Genomic DNA, 21,857 nt, shown 5'->3' on the forward strand with positions numbered 1-21,857 from the left:
GTGCAACAGTGTCAAAAGCCTTACTGAAATCGAGGTAAGCAATGTCTACTGCACCACCCTGATCTATTATTTTAGTTACCCAATCAAAAAAGATTAGTTTGGCATGATCTCCCTGTAGTAAACCCATGTTGTATCTGAGCTTGAAATCCATGCGATTTTAGATTCAGGTATTTAGGTTAAACAATCCTATCCTTTAACAAGGTTTCCATCACTTTCCCCACTACTGAAGTAAGGCTTACTGGCCTATGGTTACGCGACTCCTCCCTACTACCTTTCTTGTGAATGGGCACAAAATTAGCTAATTTCCAATCTTCTGAAACTACTCCCATTAACAATATCTGGTTAAATCCGTTAATGGTTTTACTAGTACACCACTAAGCTCTTTTAATTACTTTGGGTGTTTTCCATCAGGTCCCATCGACTTATATAAATGAATAAAAACATGTTTTGCTTTTCATTAATTTATTTCTTTACAATGGTCATGAACAATACATGGTATAAGGGTCATACATCTCTTACATCATAAATATAATCTACTACATGGTGCGCAAACTCCAAATTATTGTGAAATAGTACAACACTCAAAGTGTATACTCTATAACACAGTGTTTCAGTGCATAAAAAAAACACTTGTGTAAAAGTAAAATTCTATTAAACATCAGCTTCAGGTAATCTGTGCTGTGTATGAGCGTCAGAGAATATTTAGTTTATGTGTGTTCGGGTCGGTCTGTGAGTGTGAGTGGATGTGTGTGTCAGTGTGCAGTGTGTTTGTGTAGGGGTCAGTGAGTCACGGTATGTGTGCTTCAATGCATCACAGTCACATACAGCCAACACACACTTCACATAAAGTCAGCACACCACAAACACATCACATCCAGCCAGCACACACCACACATACACATACAGTCAGCATACACCATGCTTGCACCAAGCACAGTCAGTACTCATCACACACACTACACCCAGCAAGCACACAGCACACACATCACACAACCAGCACTCACTGCACATACATAACACACTGCAAGCACACACTGCACACAGTTGATGCACAGTAAGTACACATCGCACACAGCACACACACACATTATGAAAAAGGGGGAGACTATGGGAGGGCAGAGGGTGAGACACTCAGGGTAATTAACGAGACTACAAATTTTTGCACTCAGCTACTTTTGCCTCCATTTTTCCTTTCAGAATAATTTTGAGAGAATTCAGAGTTCAGCAAATAGCCCTGTCAATGCTTAGGCTCTTGGTAGGTGTCCTAATCTTTTTAATTTAAAATATTTTGTGTCAGAACAAATAGATTGCCATGGTGGACAAGTAGATTGGACTACCACTTTAGCTCCTTGGACAAGTAGATTTTGTTTTTAGAAATCCAGGGCTCTGAAATATCACGCTTTGTGCTATATAAATAATAAAAAAATAATAATAATATAAATGCAATCTAAATTACAATAGCCCTACTTCTCCCACACTCCCTCTTTGACTGTTAAAAAGGTGGCTTTGTAAGTGAAGTGTTATAAAGTTTAATGCTAATATTATTTATGTAATGAAGGGGTTAGTGAATAAACCTTTTTGAGTTTGCGCATTTGACAAATATACAAAAAGATATTTTCCTGCAACATATTTTGTTTTCAGATTTGATTTTCATACAGTAAACATATTTTACAGATTTGTCTTATATTATATATGAAAAATATATCCTGCTTTTTTTTCTTTATTTTAAAATATTTTTAGAAAACACAATGGTAAAACTAGTAATATAACAATATTGAGAACGGGTGATCCCTTTGTCATATTATATCCCTGTGTGAACTATTCAGTCCCAATATATAAAAACATGACCTGTGCACAGCGAAAAAAATTAGTTTGGACAAAATAAATAAATAAAAATTCGAGACAGAACAATTTCTTGCATGTGGTGTTTCGACTCATCAGAATTTAGTCCGGTGGAAAAAAATTAAGAAAAATGAATCAGATGCATCAAAAGGTGTGCAAATGGGCCAATCGGTGTATTGCAATACACTAATATTATATGATGTAATATATAATATAAATTATGCATATATTTGCATTAACACCAATAGGTGCATTTCCAACTTAACCTAGTGAGAAAAGTAGCCAACAAAGGGAAAAAGAGAAGCAGCAGTAAAAAAAGAAATCTATAGTTATATATTATATATTTACTAAATATATATATATATAATATATACATATGTATTTTTTTACCGCTCCTCTTTTTTTCCTTCTGTTGGTAATGATCTGAAAATAAAATCAACACTTAGTGAATGTCCCTTAGCCATCAATCTCATTCTCCCATCAATCATCTATTGTCTTGGTGCCATGGGTTGAATTGTGTAATTCATGTGGTTTGTGATTCAGCTACATTTTGTCTTAGCATATGGGAAGTAGTCCGATCATCCAATTGGTCCACATTCAGACAAATTTCAGTTCATAGGGAAACAAATCTCCAAGACCAACAAAAATTAAGCAAGTAGAATGTAATTAGCAACAAGTGCTAGAATAGACATTGTTACCCCTAAAATATTTTTTTCACACTGCATCTGTCTCTCCAGCAGATCTCCTGGGATATCTGTAATGGAAGAGGGATAGAACTAATGCTGGCAGCTGCAGACTTGGAGCATAACTCCATCCTGATACAACTGTAACTGTATTTAATGCATTCGTGAATTAATGCATGCCCCTTAAATTTAAAGTTACCTCGGGCAACTGCAAACAGGGTTTACATTAAATCTGACAAGGTCAGTACAGAGTATCCAACACGTCTAACCTCCTGGTTAAATATTGTTGAAGTATAACAAATATTATACTAACACCATGAAAATAGTAAATACAAATGCATGTAAAAAATATCACTTGGAAGAAATAGTAATTAAAACAGCCACGTCAGTACGTATTTTTGCCATGCAGTCAGCCAATATGTATAACATTTCTTTACATGAAAAATGAAAATTTTAAACTAATTTATCATAACGAATATAAATTTATAAATGGATTCTTTTTTGAAGTGGTTATAGATGAATGAGTGTTTTAGAACTTACATAAATATACTACTAAAAATATCTGATAGGATGTCAAAATAAGAGATAATATTTGAATGAAAAATACTAGCAGGGGAATAAAACAAAAAAACTGACCTAATATAGTTATTCCTTTGCAAATATACTTGCACAGACATGACATGTAAAAACTAGCAATTTGATTAAATTATGACTAGTGCTAAATGCAAAAAAGTTGTAACTACATGTCTATTTCTTATCACAATGTATTTGTATGTGTTTGTCCTAATGCTTAAAGGGGCACTGTAGGCAGTAAAACCATTTAATCTCGTTGAATGGAATATAGTGCCCAGAGTCCAATGGCAGTGTCCTTCCAATCAGGGTTATACCATTTTAGTGCAGGTTGACACTGATTAGCACTGAATGAGAGTTTGCGGCTCCCCATAGCTATAGCTTTACCACTTTTATAAAAAACAAAACACTATCTTATAGGTTATATTGCAGTGTTTTAGGGGGTCCCATTAAAATATCACAAAATTGGATTTATTGAATTCAAACACTGGCTTGAATAATAATTAGGCTCACTATCCATTTTACTATTCACTGTAGCATGCCTGCCAACATTCACAATTTCAGTGGGAAAGTCACGATTTCAGGATCTGAAACTGTGCTCCCTGCATGGTTTGCACTGGTGGCTGGTCTGTTTTACTAGTAGGCAGCCGGGTGTGCATCCACAACATGATAACCAGCCCATTCTCTGAGCAGACATGCCCGCTTTCCAGATGGGTCAAGCCCCTTTGAGTGTTGCTAGTGACAAGATTCACCAATGACCTGCTTCATGGGATGCTGATATTGGGGTGTATGCTGTAGAGTGACAAAAATGGCCAATGCACTAGTTAAAAACGAGGAATTTTGCATCAGTTGGCAACCTACTCTGAAAAAATAATGCTAATGAATTGTGTTATGCATTGCTCAACCCACTTGGAATAAAAAAAAATTATATACATATTTATATATATATATATACACACACACACAAATATAAACATACACATTAAAAGACGTCCTTTCAAGAAAAGCAGATAAAACCCAGTTTGAGGATTTCTTGAAAGTAAATAATCTTTAAAGTCACAACATAAAGAATTATAAAAGAAAAAGTTAAGGTAGAAAATATATATAGCATTTCAAAGTCGCTTTAGAGGTCATTGGTCATCTTTTTGGTGGTCCTTGTTAGACCTCCTTTATTGATGAAAAGGCCTGGGTTAGACTAAATAAAATTGGATGTCAGAAGTCTGACAATAAGTTGAGTTTTTTTTTTTTTTTATATACCTTTCAGGCATTCAGCACTGTGTCCATTCACTATTTTACAATTGTGTTTTGTTGCTGAACAATGAATTATTCACATACCACATTGCTAAGTCATTACACTTCCCATGGCAAGAGCATTTTCACCTCCTAACAGCCAGAGGACAATACTTGTGTTGCTCCCCAAGCAACATGTTTTAACTGATGTTTAAAAGTGCGTTCTTTGTGTAAGGCTTGCCTATATATTAACAAGCCAGTAACTAAATCAGACAACAAAGTTTACTTTGTATGTCAACTGGTGACCATTGTCCCAGGCATAAAGCACCTTCTCTTTTGGGTTATAGTCTATTTGTGTTGTGAAAGCATGTTCATTAATAAAAGGCAATTTTGGATTAGCCTCGGAGTCTGTATGAGTGTCATATGCATACGAAATCTGTCCTTCCTTTTGATTATAAACATCCACGGCATACAGTATTCCACATATTATAAAACAATTTCCATAGGAGTTACGTCTCAACCCTGTTTTCCACGAGGTCTCCTTCTTGACTGATAAATCATTAGGATCAAGTTTACTAATAACTATGACTTCTTGCTGGGAATAGTCATAATCCACAGATGGGTAGATGACCCAAAGTCCGCTTTCATCTACTGCAAAATCAATATCAGAATGTCCTCTCCACTTCCAAGGGGTGGTGTCTTCATAAACAACATCATGCAGAAGAGTCCATGCAGCTACGAAGCGCTGCTTTAGGTCATATTTGATAATATTCTTGGTAAATGCTCTGTTGTAGTAAAAAGATCCCTGATACACCACATGTCCTGTCCCAATCCAGTTATAAGGGACCTTGTAGAGATTGCTCCACCGACCTGCAACACAGAGTTAGTTTTATTATTAGAAAAAATAAAAATGTTCATACAGATTTATCTAAATCCTTAATTTATTGTTAATTTGGTGTTGTGAATATCCAAAATGGACGTTCCTAGCATCATAACGACATGTTACAATGCAGGTGCCAGAAAATTATTCTCTCTCGCCCCCTCCCCCCCACCAAAAAAATAAGAGAAACCGCAGATACATAGTATTAACTGGACATTGCAGGCATAAAACATCTAAAACATAGATTTCTATTTTACAACTGCATATGTATATTTGCATAGTATGAATGTGCATATTTCTGCTTCTAACATATTGTGTTTGAACATGTGAGTACACTGAGTTCATGCACACGGTATACAGATAGTGTTAAAAGTGGTTATGGTAAAGGGGGGGTTTAAGGTTAGTAAGGGATTAACGTCAGAGTTAGATAACATGGGGTGTATAGTGTTGAGAGGATTAAAAACCTGAGAAGGGTTAAAGTGTTGGCATAAGTAGAATTTAGGCTTATTGGGTTTAAAGTTAGAGTTGAGTTAGTATCGGGTTACATGAAATTTTTAGAATAAAAAAAAAAAAACTGGAATTAAAATAAATTATTTTTTCAGGTTTAGATTCTAGTTTAGTGCTTAAATTTAGAAATTTTTGTTTAGATTTTGGGAGAGATTAAATTTAGGATTACAGAAAAGGGTGTTTAGGGCATGTGGAGTTTGAAGAGCTACATGCAATGTATTCACCCTCTTGTTCAGCTTCAAACACAGACACTTAAAGAGCTGAGAAAGGACAGTTTTACACTCTCCATAACTGTTCCTGTAGCTCTGCTATAGTGCATATGAGGCTGACTAAATTATGGTGGACACTGGTCAAGGTTCCTGGCGCTCATATCTCTCCTATTGCCCACTTAAAGAGTCACTCCGGGCATTAATTCAACTTTAATGCGTTTGATAGATTTTGGCCTCATTAATATGCTGTATTTTTTGCATGCTTAAATCTTTATAGTTTTTACATAAAATAAATCAATGTTTTTTCAGAATGCTGCACCATAAACCTGCCTTAGCCACGCCCCCTCATGTCAGGAACACTTCCGTCTCAACTACAACAGCACTGAGTGAGTGGTTTTTAATTCACAACCTGGCTGCAGACAGCCAGAGAAACTGCAAACAGTGATATCAAATATGTCTCCCTGGTTGACCTTTCTAGTGGGTTTGTTGTTTAGATCGATCGGTACTTTCTGTGGTTGAGCTATATGCATACCTTTTTGATAAGGAAGTATTTTTATAGAGTAAAGGGGTGTGGCTAAGAGGTAGGCTTCTGCTGCAGCATTCTACAAAACATTTATTTTATGCAAAAAATGTAAATATTTGAGCATGCAAAAAATACAACATATGAATGGGACCAAAACCTATAATGTAATGCATTAAACTAGTATTGGTGCCTAGGGTGTCCCTTTAAGCACATTATAAGGTACCTACTCTGTGATTCCGGTGACTCATTCTACAGCCCAGTACTCTCTGCATCTTATTACAGAATGAATGCATGGATTTTTTAATGGATGATGAAGAAGTAAACATTGTCATCATGATGTCATAGTAAAAACAGGCAGTCTTAGAACACACTATTTATACAAAACTGCTTGAAAACAGTTTGACAAAAACTGAAGGAACTTCAACCGTAGTTTTTCACTGGAAACGTCACATGCTTTGGTCCCATGTTGACTAACTGGATAATGGATTGTCTTACACTGATACATTTCTTAACATGTGGGTTTCTATAATAGTGATCCTTATGACAACACCAGAACATATGTAAGTATGTAAGTTATCTAGTAAAACTGATTGTATAATAGCTGACCCAAGACAAATTTAGTGTAAGGTAATTCCTGTATATGCATCTTTGTGTTTATAGCGTTAAGCCATGGGACCAAACTTCGGGAATAAAAGGGAATCATGACGTGTCAGACATGTCATGTGTCCTTAAGGGGTTAAAGGAGCACTATAGGGTCAGGAACACAATCATGTATTCCTGACCCTATAGGGTTAAAACCACCATCTAGCCACCCTGGTCCCCTCATGATTCCCTAAATATAGTAAATCTTACCTGTATTCAGGTCTGCAGCTGCATGCTTTGTGCCTGTTTCAATTATACATGCCCACTGCCTGCTGACATCAGCATAAGTGGTAGCCTGATCCAATCACAATGCTTCCCCATAGGATTGGCTGAGACTGACAAAGAGGTAGGTCAGGGACAGAGCCAGCACAATTCAAACACAACGCTGGCCAATCAGCATCTCCTCATAGAGATGAATTGAATCAATGAATCTCTATGAGGAAATTTCTGCATGCAGAGGGTGGAGACACTAAATGTTTGGATGCATTTTAGGCAGCCATGACCCAGGAAGGATCTCTAACAGCTATCTGAGGAGTGGCCAGTGAATATATCACTAGGCTGTAATGTAAACACTGCATTTTCTCTGATGATTCTACACACCAGAACAAATTCAATAAGCAGTAGTTGTTCTGGTGACTATAGTGTCCCTTTAATGTGCTTTCAATTCATGGGAGTGATATTGTTAAATTGAACCCCTGTTTTTATTGATCTAATTGGAGTGTGTGCAGTTGCTGTCAGACCCTGAGCCTCCAGGGAGTTGATGGCTGTCTAGTCTCAATAACCTCTGGAAATCTGGAGAAGGTGGGCAATCCTTGCCTCAAAGCGGCTCTGTCACCTCAAACTTACCTTTCGCCTATTATTTTATTTTCTCTTCTTCTCTCAGAATCTGTTCTTCTTTTCCTCCTTTCTGATCTAGTTTTCTTTGAAACATAAGACAACATAGACAACTTTGTCTTATGCATTTCTCCTACACTTAGCAAACTTGACAAAGGCTTCACCCTTTGATGGTTTGACAAAGGAAGTGAAGCTTGCCTTAAGCTCCACCCTTTTGTCACAATTGTCAAGCATAGGAAAATACACAAGACAAAGTAGTCCATACTTTTAAAGAGGAATAGATCAGAAATGAAGAAGAGAAGAACAGATCCTGAAGCAAGGAAGAGAAGTGAAAACGAAAGGATAAATGTAAGCTGGGGGTGACAGTGCCACTATCAATGTACAGATCTCTGTTCTATGTGAAAAGGTTGTGAAAGAAGTTTATTTAATAATACAAATCCAGTTTTCGTGGGGCATAAAGAAATATTGCAATTTTGATTTCTCCTACCATGTGATTACCTAACTATCTCTTTTCTTGTTTTCTTGAGTTGAATATAATGGAAGGATTATTTTTTAATACAATATTGTCTCTAGAAATGTCTTACCTTGCTTGAAATTGTCAAGATTTCTGAATTCTACAAGATTATTCCCGTAGTAATAATTGGTGACATATATTCTGTCATCCTTGGCCGCAGGATCTTTCATCCATGCACCCTCATTACGCCCATAGCTGTGATGTTTCTTTGGTGTCTCCACAGATGCTATAGTACCTTCACATTCACCTTCTCTGACTGAAAAAAAACAGAGATAATCAAAATTAATTGGATATTGGGTTTGATTACGAATATTTCTGTAGAATGTATACCTGATCTAAGATAACATAATCAAAGCACTGTGATCACAACATAGTTTGTTTTAAAATGGTGGTAAACCAAAAGGGCAGATGGAGTAGAAGCGAAATAAAGAAGCAACATTTTTAAATAAGAAAAAAACATAATGTATTGATACGAAAGCTTTAAATTCTATAATTTGATATTAAGTTGACAAATAAGTTAAACTTATTGCTGACATAATTAGGACAAATCCAAATATTTGACAAGTATATAACCGATAAAACTAAATATACAATGATAAAAAAAAATGTAATGTATATTTCATAATAATATAGTATATTTTATGATAAATTACGGAATAAGTACCTAACAGAAGTCACTTTGATGGTATCAATCAATACTTTATAAGATGCTTAAAGGGTTATGATAATTCAAATTAGTTTACAGGCAAAACCAAATTACCATTGAAGTTTAGAAGCATATTTTTTAAGCCAACAGCTTATTCTTTTTATAAAGTAGATTTTCTTAAAAGTATGATGAAAACCTAAATTTTTCCTGAACTGGGCTTTTTCTTTGCAGTGTCTGCCTTGGTTTTACCTTGACTGAACTAAATTATTGCTGCATTCGCTAAATCTTTAATATAAATGTAAAATAAATAGAGAGTCTCATGACAATGGTTAACACAAGTTAGAGGTTTTTTTTAAATGACTTACTCAATGAATTCAATTCTAGAGAAGTTACCGTTCCCTTTAAGATTTAGTAAAATGAAAAAGAAGCCTTAGAATTAATGACATTCTAAAAGATTAGACTAATGAAAGTCTGCAGGTAGCGCAATATCGTCAGCTAGAAAAGAGAGTGAGGAACTGTTGCTGTGTAATAGACTGTGCATGTGCTTATCAAATTGCAAACATTACAAAATACATGTTAATGGATTTCATTCCACAGATAATAAAAAAGGTGCTTCAAAAACATGTGGTTTATACAGACGCATACCTCTGGTGTGAACAAGTTTATATGTATACAGAAAAAATGATAACATAACATTTTTCAACAAAAATACATTCTCTAACATCATACTTTTCCATGTTTAATAATATGATTTCACTGATGATATGATGAGAAAAGAACTTTCTGTGCATACCTGTAAGCAATGAATATAACTGATATGTCACTTATTCTTAATCAAACACACTATCTTATCTTGCCAAACCTCCCCTCCTCTACATCTGGTCTTGCACGAGAAATCATGTTAAGGCTTGTTACATAGTTAGATAGCTGAAAAGAGACTTGCGTCCATCAAGTTCAGCCTTCCTCACACCTGTTTTTTGCTGTTGATCCAAAAGAAAAAAAAAACAAACAAAAAAAAACCAAAAACCCCAGTTTGAAGCACAATTTTGCAACAAGCTAGGACAAAAAATTCCTTCTTGACCCCAGAATGGCAGTCAGATTTATCCTTGAATCAAGCAGTTATTACCCTACATTGAAAGATTATATCCTTGAATATTCTGTCTTTGCAAGTATGCATCTAGTAGCTGTTTGAACATCTGTATGGACTCTGATAAAACCACTTCTTCAGGCAGAGAATTCCACATCCTGATTGTTCTTACAGTAAAAAAACCTTTCCTTTGCCTTAGACGAAATCTTCTTTCTTCCAGTCTAAACGCATGGCCTCGTGTCCTATGTAAAGTCCGGTTTGTGAATAGATTTCCACACAATGGTTTGTATTGGCCCCGAATATATTTGTATAATGTTATCATATCCCCTCTCAGGCGACGTTTTTCTAAACTAAATAGGTTTAAATTTGTTAACCTTTCTTCATAGCTGATATGTTCCATTCCTTTTATTAATTTTGTAGCCCGCCTCTGCACTTTTTCTAGTGCCATGATATCCTTCTTTAGAACAGGTGCCCAAAATTGCACAGCATATTCAATATGTGGTCTTACCAGTGATTTATAGAGAGGCAAAATGATATTCTCGTCCCGAGAATGAATGCCCTTTTTCATGCATGACAATACCTTACTGGCCTTGGCCACTGCTGATTGACATTGCACATTGTTGCATAGTTTGTTGTCTATAACAATTCCCAAGTCCTTTTCGTGTGTTGTTATCCCTAATTCGCTTCCATTAAGGGTATACGTTGCTTGTGTATTCTTAACGCCGAAGTGCATAACTTTGCATTTTTCAACATTAAATTTCATCTGCCATTTGAGTGCCCAGTCCTCCAGTCTATCTAAATCCTTGTGATACGGGGTTATACAAAAAGTTAAACAAAATGATTAAATTCAACATGCTTTATTTACCGGGTTATTCAATAAAGTGAGAATTCAACGTGAATTTTAAATGTAAGCTAAAAATAGCTGAGCTGGAAGAATTCTCTAAGTCAGCTGTGCTTAACGTTAAGCTACTCTGGCCTTAAATTTGAAAGTATCTTTGAATTCACTTTGACTATCTGACACTGATAGTTTTTAATATGTTATTTTTCCCAAGCCACACATTCAAGTCGGTCTTCTTCGGATTTTCCCTAAATAATGACTGTCGTCTGAGTAAATGATTCAATAAATAAACTCATTACTCTACAGTACAATATGCTACACTGTATATCAGTAACAGTCAAAATGCATGTAGGAACCTAGAATATAAATAATAAACGGGTCATTTTACAAAATATAAGTACTAGAACGATATGCAAATACAGTGGTCTGATCATCTGCACAGAAGTTTAATTGCATGGAGTCTGGACATCCCAATAACATCTACGGAATAAAGAACTATAACACACCACATACATAAAGAATAAAACATTTTACTATAGCTGAGGCATGTTCTAAAATAAATGGCACTTCACTTCACTTCAAATTTTGTGGACGACATCTGTTTTGGACTACATCTAGCCTGATACTTTGACACCAGCGTACTCTGGAGATGTACTCCACAACATCTGGAGTGCCAAATGTTGCCTATCCCTGTTTTAGAAAAATGAAATGAAAAATTTTATGTTACAATATACATATAACCACAGATATATAGCTTGCAATGTAAACAAAGATAGAATACATTGAAAGAACCTGTGTATGACATATGTTTCCATTCTCTATAATATCTCTTTTTATGAATTAATATAAATGTGAATAAGGCAATATATTTTTCCCATATTTGGTTTGTCTGCGATAATTATTCTATTACATTTAAAACCAGGGAAACTCTTATCAATATATCTCCAAACAATGCCATGTTTTGTTTTGCTTGCTGGTTCTAGTAATTTGCTTGCAACATTTCCTTTAACTGACTTGTAGTGAGCTTGCGAACTTACCTATTGCAGCCACCTTAAATGCTCTGATTGAGTTCACTAAGCTGTAATGTATGAAGCTAACAATCAAGCTTTATGGTTGTACTTTAGTTTTACTTCATCTCAGTGTGCTATGTAGAAATATATTGCATTTTAATTCTGACTGAGCTGCACTAAGTAAACCTGCTCTTTTTTGGAACCCATGGCGATTCTGTTTAACGAGTGTCATATATCTCTGCTCTGATGTCTGCACGTAAACTGGAAGTGTTGTGGTGAAATAAGGGAGGCTCCCTTTCAGATCTAAAAAAAAGTTTTTTGTTTTTTTTCTAGTAATCATAACTTATGGGTCAGGGATGAGGCATCAGATAACTGAGAATACAATTTAGAGACACAGTTGGATATACAGAAAGGAGAGAGAGAGATAAAGAATACTATGGAATCGTTTTTTGGTCTACTGTTACAGTACTTTGAACAAACAATAGAGAGTCTGGGCATGCATGTTTTCTTCACAATTACAAACTTCAATATGAATCAGCTAGCCATTTTTCAAGTTGCAAGCAGCCAACATCCATTTTACAATCTGCACTTGCGAAGAATAACCTGTGTGCCCAGACTCTCTATTGTTTGATCAAAGTGACTTTGGGGACTTGCCATCTTCAGAGTCTGGAGCACCAGGAATAATTAATTTGGGAGTCTGATATGTGTGTAATTCCTATTTGATGTTTGGAAGTACAGTTACAGCATTGACTTGCATACAATTACTGAAGACAAATCTATTTGCATTAGATTACCTAAAACCACCTTTAAAAATGGGGCAAATGCGGGGGGCAGAGCCAAGCAACCGAGCAGAGTGGCCGCACTGAGACAGAGCTCCAGGCATTTACCGATAACTTTACCCACTGGAGAGCCCAAAACGCCAAATTGGGGACCCCAGGAAATTTACCTACTTTAATTAACACCGCAATGGGTCGCAAAACCAAAAAATTAAAACAGGACAAGCCGCGTCCAAGCCTGCATATCAGAGACCTCCTGCGCCAAGCAAACAACGCGGTGGGACTCCGAGGCCTACTCAGAGTACTCCGACGAATTCTCCCTCGAGGATGAGATGGAAGCTCTGCCGATTATAAAGCCTCCGGACCTGGCAACACGGAGTCCAGACAAAGCACCTGTCACCACAGAGGTGCTTAAATCCCTCCTAACGGACCTTCAGACAAACATATTGTCAGACCTGGCAGCGATCCGCACTGACATCAAAGGCCTGTCAAGCAGGCTGGGAGTGCAGGAATCCACTATGGGAGAACACACAACACAAATCACCTCCCTGCAGCAGGCAATACTGGGCTTGCATAAGCAAAACAAATCCCACAACCATCGCTTTGCAGAACTGGAGGATCTAAGGTGCAAGAAGAACGTGAAAATATGTGGAATAAGCGAAGACATGCCAGTAATGGAACTATCGAACTTTATAAGGTGCCTAATGGCAGCACTCCTGACCCCAAGACAGAGCAAGATGGTGGAGCTAGAGGGCATATTCTGCATTCCTAAGCCACCCAAGGCCCCAGCCGGAGCACCACGAGATCTAATAGTCTGCTTTTGGAGCGAAGGGGACAGGAGGGCAGTCCTTGGCGCCATCAAAGATCACACACCCTACCAGTTTGAGAATATGCTACTTACAGTATACTCAGACCTCTCTGGAAGCACCCTGGCATGGAGGAGATGCTTACTGCTCTTCACGTCCCTGCTCAGAAAACACCACCTCCAATACCGGTGGCGCACGGCACACACCCTCATGGTGCTCCAGGATGAAGAAAAGTTGATCATACATGACCTAGATGAAGCCAAAGCTCTGCTGCCAACCCTGAACCTACCGCAGGACTCTCTGACTCCCACAGGAACCCAGGCAAAAGAACGGGCACTTATTAAACCTACACAAGTTAAGTAGCTATGCAGCTAATCCAGTTCCAGCGGTTTTTACCCCTCTCACCTTCTCATGATGACCCACAAGTCTGACAACGACAACACTTAATGAGTCCCCCTCATCCCTAGCTAGCCTCACTGATGTATGTCAGCCTGTATGTAACGTTTAGACATGTTTGTCGAGCAAGATTATCTTATACTCAATTTTTGTTCCTTGAAAAAAAAAAAATGGTGCATTGCTATGTGGCTGAAAATGATATATTGGTTTCTTGGATTCCAAAACCATGTAAAACATACCAAAATTATTAAAATACCAAAATGTTAAAAAAAAGATAAATATAATTCCATCATCCACACAGAGTGCTATATTGCACAGTTCCACACTTCAAAGTAGTACTGTTTAATTCAGGTAACATTACTAAGTTGTGGTTGCTTCTAGTTTTACGACAAATTCTGAGTTATATCATATATATAACCAATGCATAACCTACCTTTATTGATTGACTCTGAATCAGATCCAAGTCCAGGAAAAGACAACGTAGTCAGGGGTTGTTCTGTAGTGGTGGTAGGAATAGTGGTTGGTGTGGTTGTTGTTGTTGTAGTAGTAGTAGTAGTAGTAGTAATGTTTTCAGTGGTGGTAAGGATAGTAGTGGTTGGGATTATTCTCTTGGATTCTGCAATTCTTTCTTCTTGGATGAGATATGTTTCTGAAATAGCCTCTTCCGCTTTTACGTCATGTTTTTCTGTACGTGATATTCCCCTGGCTGCATTCTCTAAAAATAAAATTAGAAGTTAAAAAGGGGTTATTTTGAAACTGATACTTATTACTCAGAGACCCGGTACATATGCAGATGGTCACAACTAACACAGTAATAAGTGACAGAAGCTTCAAAAAGACAAGTAGTCACCAACACCTTACAATGAGCCTACTAGAGCTGGACACACACCTAAACAGTGCCTTTCTCAAGGAATAGCATATCACTCACCTTCCCATCTGCCTGTGTCACTTTTATGCTGTGATGTTGTGTTTATTTGCATATGTTTTAAGTTTCTGAGTAATAAATAGTTTTCTTCTTGATAAGTAATTGTAGGTGCGTAACATTTTGTGTTCTATAATTCTAGAGCTGGAAATGTTGAAGAACACCAAATATATATATTTATTTACCTTTTCATAAAGTATCAGTATCATAAAATACATATAAAATGTTATAGAAAATGTAACATGTTAAAATAACAGTTAAAATGAATAAGAACTCTTTCAGATTAAATCTATGGGATGTCATTCTAAGTGTCCCTGCCGTTGAAGTGGTTTCTTTTCGCATTTCAGTAAGGGAATTGAATTTTTAAATTATCTAACTTGTATACATCTAAGTATTATGATTGTTGCAGGCACATTTGTTTTCATTTTGATGTAAGTGTGTTCCTAACTTACTTACCCGATGGACCAGCGCAACACTGGAAATAAGGTGAGTTATTACTATATTTAATTTTCTCCTGTTTTTATAGTTTGTATATTATTTTAACTGTGTCATTACAAGTGTAATGCAAACTTGTTAAAGTCTAGGTCTTGTGGTGATTAAATATGTTTGGGTATTGTTAACCCCCTAAACAGGTCATTTGGACCGGTGAGCCAAAAGTGTATTTGTAAAAATTGTGTCTGGAGCACTCAGAGTAACGGAGTTTGTATCTGTAAGAAGAAGCAATCAGTAGGGTAATATCTGCCTGGTTATTGGGTAGTGGACAAGACCTTCCCCTAACTAAACTAGGGCAGACAACGTAGTGGGACAGATCTGGATCCCTAGCTGAGGACCAGTCTACCGTTTAAAAATAAATGTGAGAAAGGCTGAACTTAGTGGACGCGTGTCTCTTTTCAAGTATGTAACTATACCCCGTTCCTTTTACTATCTATCTATATTTTATTTTTACATTTATTTGTTTTTTTCCCCGTGGTGTTTACATGGTTTCCTATTTGTGTGTATCTACCAATTTGCACAAGCTTGACGTCTTTTAAATTTGATGTTTTCTGTTGTTATCCTCCAGTACCAGTGATGTTGATTGTCTTCAACATCCTGAACGTTAGCAGTGTTTAAAGATATTATACACACCCTGGCAGCATAACAAAGGAAAGAAAAGCAGGATGGCAATATCCAGCTACAAAAATACTATTTTTCTCATAAATGCTTAATAATCTTAGGAAGATTGTTTTTTCAACATCAACTCCCAGCATAGTGCTGGATTCCATTTCCTGTAGGTGTATGCATGATTCTTTCTTCTTCTTTTTTTTTTTTTTTTTAATCGTTGACCAAGTCTGTGGGAGAATACATAGATAAAACCAGCTGGTATATTTTAAGAGATTGTAACATTTTCTCTAGGTTTGAGAAATGTTTGAAAAAAATATTTGAAAAGAAATTGTATTTTTCAAGGTTCAACATGTGTTCTACGTAAGAATCCATTCTTCTAGTGTTTAAACTTTATTTTTTTTAGAATACAGAGATGATTAGTATGATACTAAGTTCAGGCAAAACATACCTTTCAACATACAAAACGATATACTCACCCTAATACATATACATACGCATGATCCTGGTGCAAATGAGTTCTGCTTGTTATAATTTAGGGAGTGAAACCCTTGATGAATTTATCACCAATTACTACACTAAGGCGTGCTAATATATTGATCCTGGAAATGACTGCTTGCATGTATAACAGGAACTTTGCGGCTTCATTAGGAGATGAATGTTACATGATTTCTGGTTGTGTCATGCTTTGCGCTACTGCTACAAAGCAGTGCTGAATTAAGAGCCTGTTGGGCTGAGTTCTGACAAGTAGAGATGGACTTGTGCTGACAAGCATGATGGCCGTAAATACAGAATCTTATAGACTGAAACTACTAATACGGCCATACCTCATATCTGGTGGAAGTGGTAGTGGATGGACACTTGCAGGGTGTATTTTAAGCCCACGCGTATTAAATATCTCGCTATCCTTCAATCCAGTCTGTCTATTGTACAAGTCCCCCAGCTTTCAACTCCTCTCATTAATCACAAACTTTGAATCCTCTCTTCTCAGGACTTACTTGTACACTCCTTACCTTTACTAGTAGGAAGAAGTGTGCTCCTAGTATGCATCCAGGGACAGAAAAAGAGGTGGGTGTAGTTAGTGTATCAGAAAGGAGGCAAAACAAGAGGATTTTGGGAAGAGAAATAGAAGCAGCAAGAGCATTTGCGCAGTGCACAAAGTAAGCTTCAAGTTAATTATTTTATAGCCAGTTTGCACACAAGTTTTGTTCTCCTACATCCCTCCTACGTGTTCATTCTCCATTCCCTCCGCACAATATAATAGAGCAAGAGCATGCATATATATTTTTTTAGAAACAATTGGCATACTGCATGGGCCTTGAGCTGCAGCTTCATTAACCCCTATGCTAATCTTGCCAAGGCTATACACATCAGAGATAATAGATCCTCCACAAACAATTATTGAAAACCTGAATGTCTAGTAAGAGGAGAGACACATGACACAGGGAACAACATTAGACGTGGGAAGAAAATAATGAAGGTTTAGTAGTTATGAAAAGAAAGAGTTATAATGGACATATAATGGAGAGTAGATATGGGGGAAAGACATTAAAAGACATTAAAAGAAGAGTAGATATGGATAGAAAGGGAAAGGAAGAGAGGGTAGAGCATAACTGACCTAAATAGATAATAATCAGAACGGGGAGAAAAATTGCGTTCCACGGCTGCCGGATCCGCTCGTGTGACGCACGGAAACAGGAAGAAGATGACGACAAATGGGTGGAATGCATGATGTGTTCCACCACGTAGAAAGACCACGAAAATGGAATAAGGGACATATGAAAAAAAAACCACAAGGATCCAGCAATATCGTATGCACCAACTGAAGAATCCACACGTGGCGAAACGCGTCTTGGTGATTATTGGACTCATATTTTATGCTAATTTTTATTGTTTTATTTATATCAATAAATGTGTTCACCTTTTCATAATTCCTGCTACTTATCATTCTTAGAAAGATATTGGATCACCCTTTTACCATCTGAAGTGGGGCTTGGATCTCTCAAAAAGGTTCCTAAGGAAATACACACCAGAGCCAGGTTCTGAATATGGCTCTATTCTTGTGAGTGTGCTTTAATGAGATCCCCATATGTGTATGCTGTAATAAAGATAATCTGCCCTATTGTATATTCCACTTTTTCTGTTTCAGCATTGTTGGCTGAAGAGAGGGCAGTATTATTAGCTCCACCTTATGCTTTTGTGTTAGAAAGGAGAGAAAGTTTGAAGGTAAGCTAATAGAGGTATAAACATACCTCATTACTGACATTAAGGTTGCAAGAAAGAAAGAGCTGACATGTGGAAGTAGAGGGAAAGGTAGAAGACATGGAGGGGCAGGGGAAATCTATGATACATGTTGGTAGGAGTGATGATGACATGAGAGGGGTGAGAGAGAGGGTTTAGCAGTAAGTTGGTAAGTTGGGGAGCACTCATGAAGACTGGCATTAGGTGGTGCTGACTCAAAGGTATAATGGCAAAAAGAAGTAGAAGCTGGCACAAAATGTTGAAGTAGAGGAAGGGGGACTGGCATGAAGGAGTGTAGAACTCATATGAAAACATGAAGGTGATGGACAGAGTGTCATGATTCCGGGAACCAAACACGCTAACACACACACAGAAAAGGTGCTGTACCGGACCTTAGAGTGGCCGGGCTAAGCACACAAAGAATAGTCAGGAGACAAGCCGAGTAAGGGGAACCAGAAGACAGAATAACGAGAAACAAGCCGAGGTCAAAGGGTAGGAGAAAGTCACAAAGTCAGATAAACAAGCCAGAGAGTACGTAACCAGAAACACAAGTTCAGTAGCAATACTAGCAAGCAAAGACCACAACAGGGCAGGGAGAGACAGGAAAGGAAAGTATTTAAACCTATTGATTAATTCTGATTGGATAATTTCCAATCAGAATTAACAATCACACGTGGGAGATATTTATACCTCCCACTGTGATTGAGGCACTGTGCCTTTAACGCCGGGTCAGGTGGCTGACCCTGGCGTTTATAAAACTGGGCGGTCTCCCAGCGTGCAGCGTCATGCATGCTGCCGCTGGGGGACGGAGAGGAAGACGCGGGCGGCATCCGTGGCTGGGAGGATGCCGCCCGCCGAGCACATACCAAGAAGGGGACCGCGGACGGCTGGAGGGTGAGTGCCGCAAGCGGACTGCAGCCTCCCCTCGCAGCCGCCCGCGGGATCCTGACACAGAGGGCATGCGGTAACTGACAAGAAGAAGAGCAAATGGGTTAAGGACAAAGTGAAAGGCATAAAGACATAGTCATTTTTATTACAATCTGAAATGCACTTACTAACAGCTAGATTAACTAAAGCCTAACATGAGAAAATGTGACAGAAATGCAAATTACTGTTTACTAAATGTGTTGTGGTTTCAAAGACGTGCAAAAGCCCATTTCTCTGCATAACTGCAATGCCTAGTGGTCTTACTGCATGAGCAGAGCCACACAAAGTAACTTATTCAGTGCCCCAAAAGAGAGCTCTTACCTGTGGCTTTGAGAGAGAAAGTAACATTTAACAATCATACATGTTGTGTCTGTGATTTGCTCCTTCAGAGATGTAATAATCTCTTTCAAAATCATATAAATAATTACAGTTACAAAAAAAGATACATTTGATCGGACTGTAACCAGGGCATATTGCCCTCCCTCTTCCTCGAGTCCATGTGTGAGGGCGTATGGAGAATAGATATACTGAATAGGTACCCGACAAGCAGCACAGCCAACAAATCAATCCATTTTGAAATACATACGCAAAACTATATTGGAATGTTCTGATTTCTCGCCACCAATCAATCCAGCATCCATATTACCTCACTGAAATGCTTGAATTTCTTGAAATGCTATCAAGTCACTAAGATAGACAGGTTGCAGGTAGGTCAATAGGCCAAGAAGGATGGGCTTATGACAGAAAAACAATTATTTTTTTATGAACAAGTTTACCCTACTTATAGTTTACCATTTCCCTCTTCTTCCTTTGAGCTCAAAGGAATCATATACGGTATTATTTGCAGCAGGATATGTTGACATTTATTTCATGTTTTATTTAATGTTGCCTGACAAGGAGCATTATGCCAACATGTGATTTTACCAGCTGTGTTTTTATTTTCTGGAAAACTAATAAAAAAAAAAAACGGAAGAAGTGAAATGGAAATAAAGTGGGATGCGAAAGGTTGCTAACTGTATATTCACAGGAATTATTTTTAATGCATGATGCCGATATCTATACTGTATACTATAATGTAGTAGGATAATTCACTATATAGGGAGTAATTCAATTGTATGGGGCTTATTACCTCCTTGCTAATTAGCAGCATATGCTGAGCGTAACTATAATGTACAGTTTGATGTATATTTCTTATGAAATAACTATGGAAATGTAATGTGTGAGCTATTGGAGCATATTGTAACAACTATTTTGTTGGTAAAACTCAAAATGATCAATATGCATACACGTGTGTGTGTGCAAGTTGGCGTGCTTCACACTTTGAATGGCTTTGAAGTTACAAATAAACACGGAAAAAAACTGAAAACTTATTTTTTGAAGACATTTAAACAACCCTGTTATAAATACCTAGAATATTTGTACAGATGAGGAGAGATGTACAAAAGGTGTACAGATGGGGAGAGATGCGGGTATATATATATTTTTTTTTGCTATATTGATGGATTTGTTCGCGTTTATGTGTGGGTTTGATATTCTGCACATGTATTCAGACGCCAGTCAGATATCCCTCAAGGGAGCATCTGGTGATACGATATAGAGTCAATTGATTTTAATTAGTCTAACATCTGCTAGTAGGAGCATCCTGCTCACTTGCCAAAAAGTACCACTAAAACTAATGAACACAACATATATGCCTTTGGCAAGCCATTCGTGTTTTTCAAATACCATCTCTTTCTTATTTATTAATTGTGTATTCTTGAAAATTATTCGGGGATAGCAAGAAAGGGATACTTCTTAGCTTGCTAAAGTGCTTCAGAGGTTAACAGTATAGCCCCTCATTGTTATTTCATTAAAATGCAGATTTCAAGAGAAATCAGAACTTTTATAAAACACCTCCCTAATCCCTCTTAGATGTGAAGAAGACAGCGTACAAGTTCTCCTGCTCACAGAAATTAATATTTGCATATACACACGCATCGACATGTGGAGAGCGACCATTGACACTCATACACTGTAGGTTTCCAATGCTTATTTGTATTGAACCAGAGATAATCAGTATTGATTATTTCAATGTGAGAAGATCAGGCTTCAGAGAGTAAGCTTTCTAAGCAATGTAAGAAAGGTGAGTTCAAGCTTTTATTTTTTCAAACAATGAGGGGCCGGCCATTCATCTAACAAATAAAATGAGCACTCTGAAGTTAAAAAATAAATATATTTACTTGTAATGGTTTCCTTTAGGATAAGATTTGGATGAGATTCAGATGTCTGGCTTACATTGATACACCGTGGAAGCCTTGGTTTTTGATTCTGTAGTGTATTACAATTATGCTTTCAACAAGGACAGAATTTGCTGTAAGATATATTATCATGCTGTTTATGATTTTAAAAGCCCTACAGGAACTTTCTTATTAAAAAAAACATTCCTATTTGGGCCGCGGCAGGTACAACAAGAAACACTTTGATAGAAAACAGATGAATGTTGGGATGATTCAAAAAAAGTAAATTTTTCAAATTTGGTATTCTGATGTACATTCCATTTGTATAAAAGAAACAGGCTATCTGTCGCATTGTCTAAACTACAGACTGAAAACAGACAGAATAAACAAATTATTTGCTATACAGGCAGGTAGAATGAACAGATAACATTGGGCTGTCATTTAAACTTTCTGATATATT

The 21,857-nt window shown here is 37.1% G+C and overlaps 1 protein-coding gene across 1 annotated transcript in view; it reads right to left on the minus strand.

Moving 5' to 3' along the window:
* Positions 1 to 3,562: 3,562 nt before the first annotated feature.
* The window catches only part of OLFML2A (olfactomedin like 2A), a 106,115-nt gene continuing 87,820 nt past the window's right edge, over positions 3,563 to 21,857 (minus strand). Inside the window, exons 6-8 of the mRNA XM_063432305.1 lie at positions 14,427 to 14,708; positions 8,505 to 8,690; positions 3,563 to 5,195 (exon numbers count right to left, since the gene is read on the minus strand). Of these exons, the coding sequence (XP_063288375.1) occupies positions 4,594 to 5,195; positions 8,505 to 8,690; positions 14,427 to 14,708 (1,070 nt within the window). The 3' untranslated portion in view covers positions 3,563 to 4,593. The remainder of the gene's footprint in view (positions 5,196 to 8,504; positions 8,691 to 14,426; positions 14,709 to 21,857) is intronic.

Source organism: Pelobates fuscus, chromosome 9 (genome assembly GCF_036172605.1).
Source record: "Pelobates fuscus isolate aPelFus1 chromosome 9, aPelFus1.pri, whole genome shotgun sequence".
In the NCBI taxonomy this organism is placed as follows: Eukaryota; Metazoa; Chordata; class Amphibia; order Anura; family Pelobatidae; genus Pelobates; species Pelobates fuscus.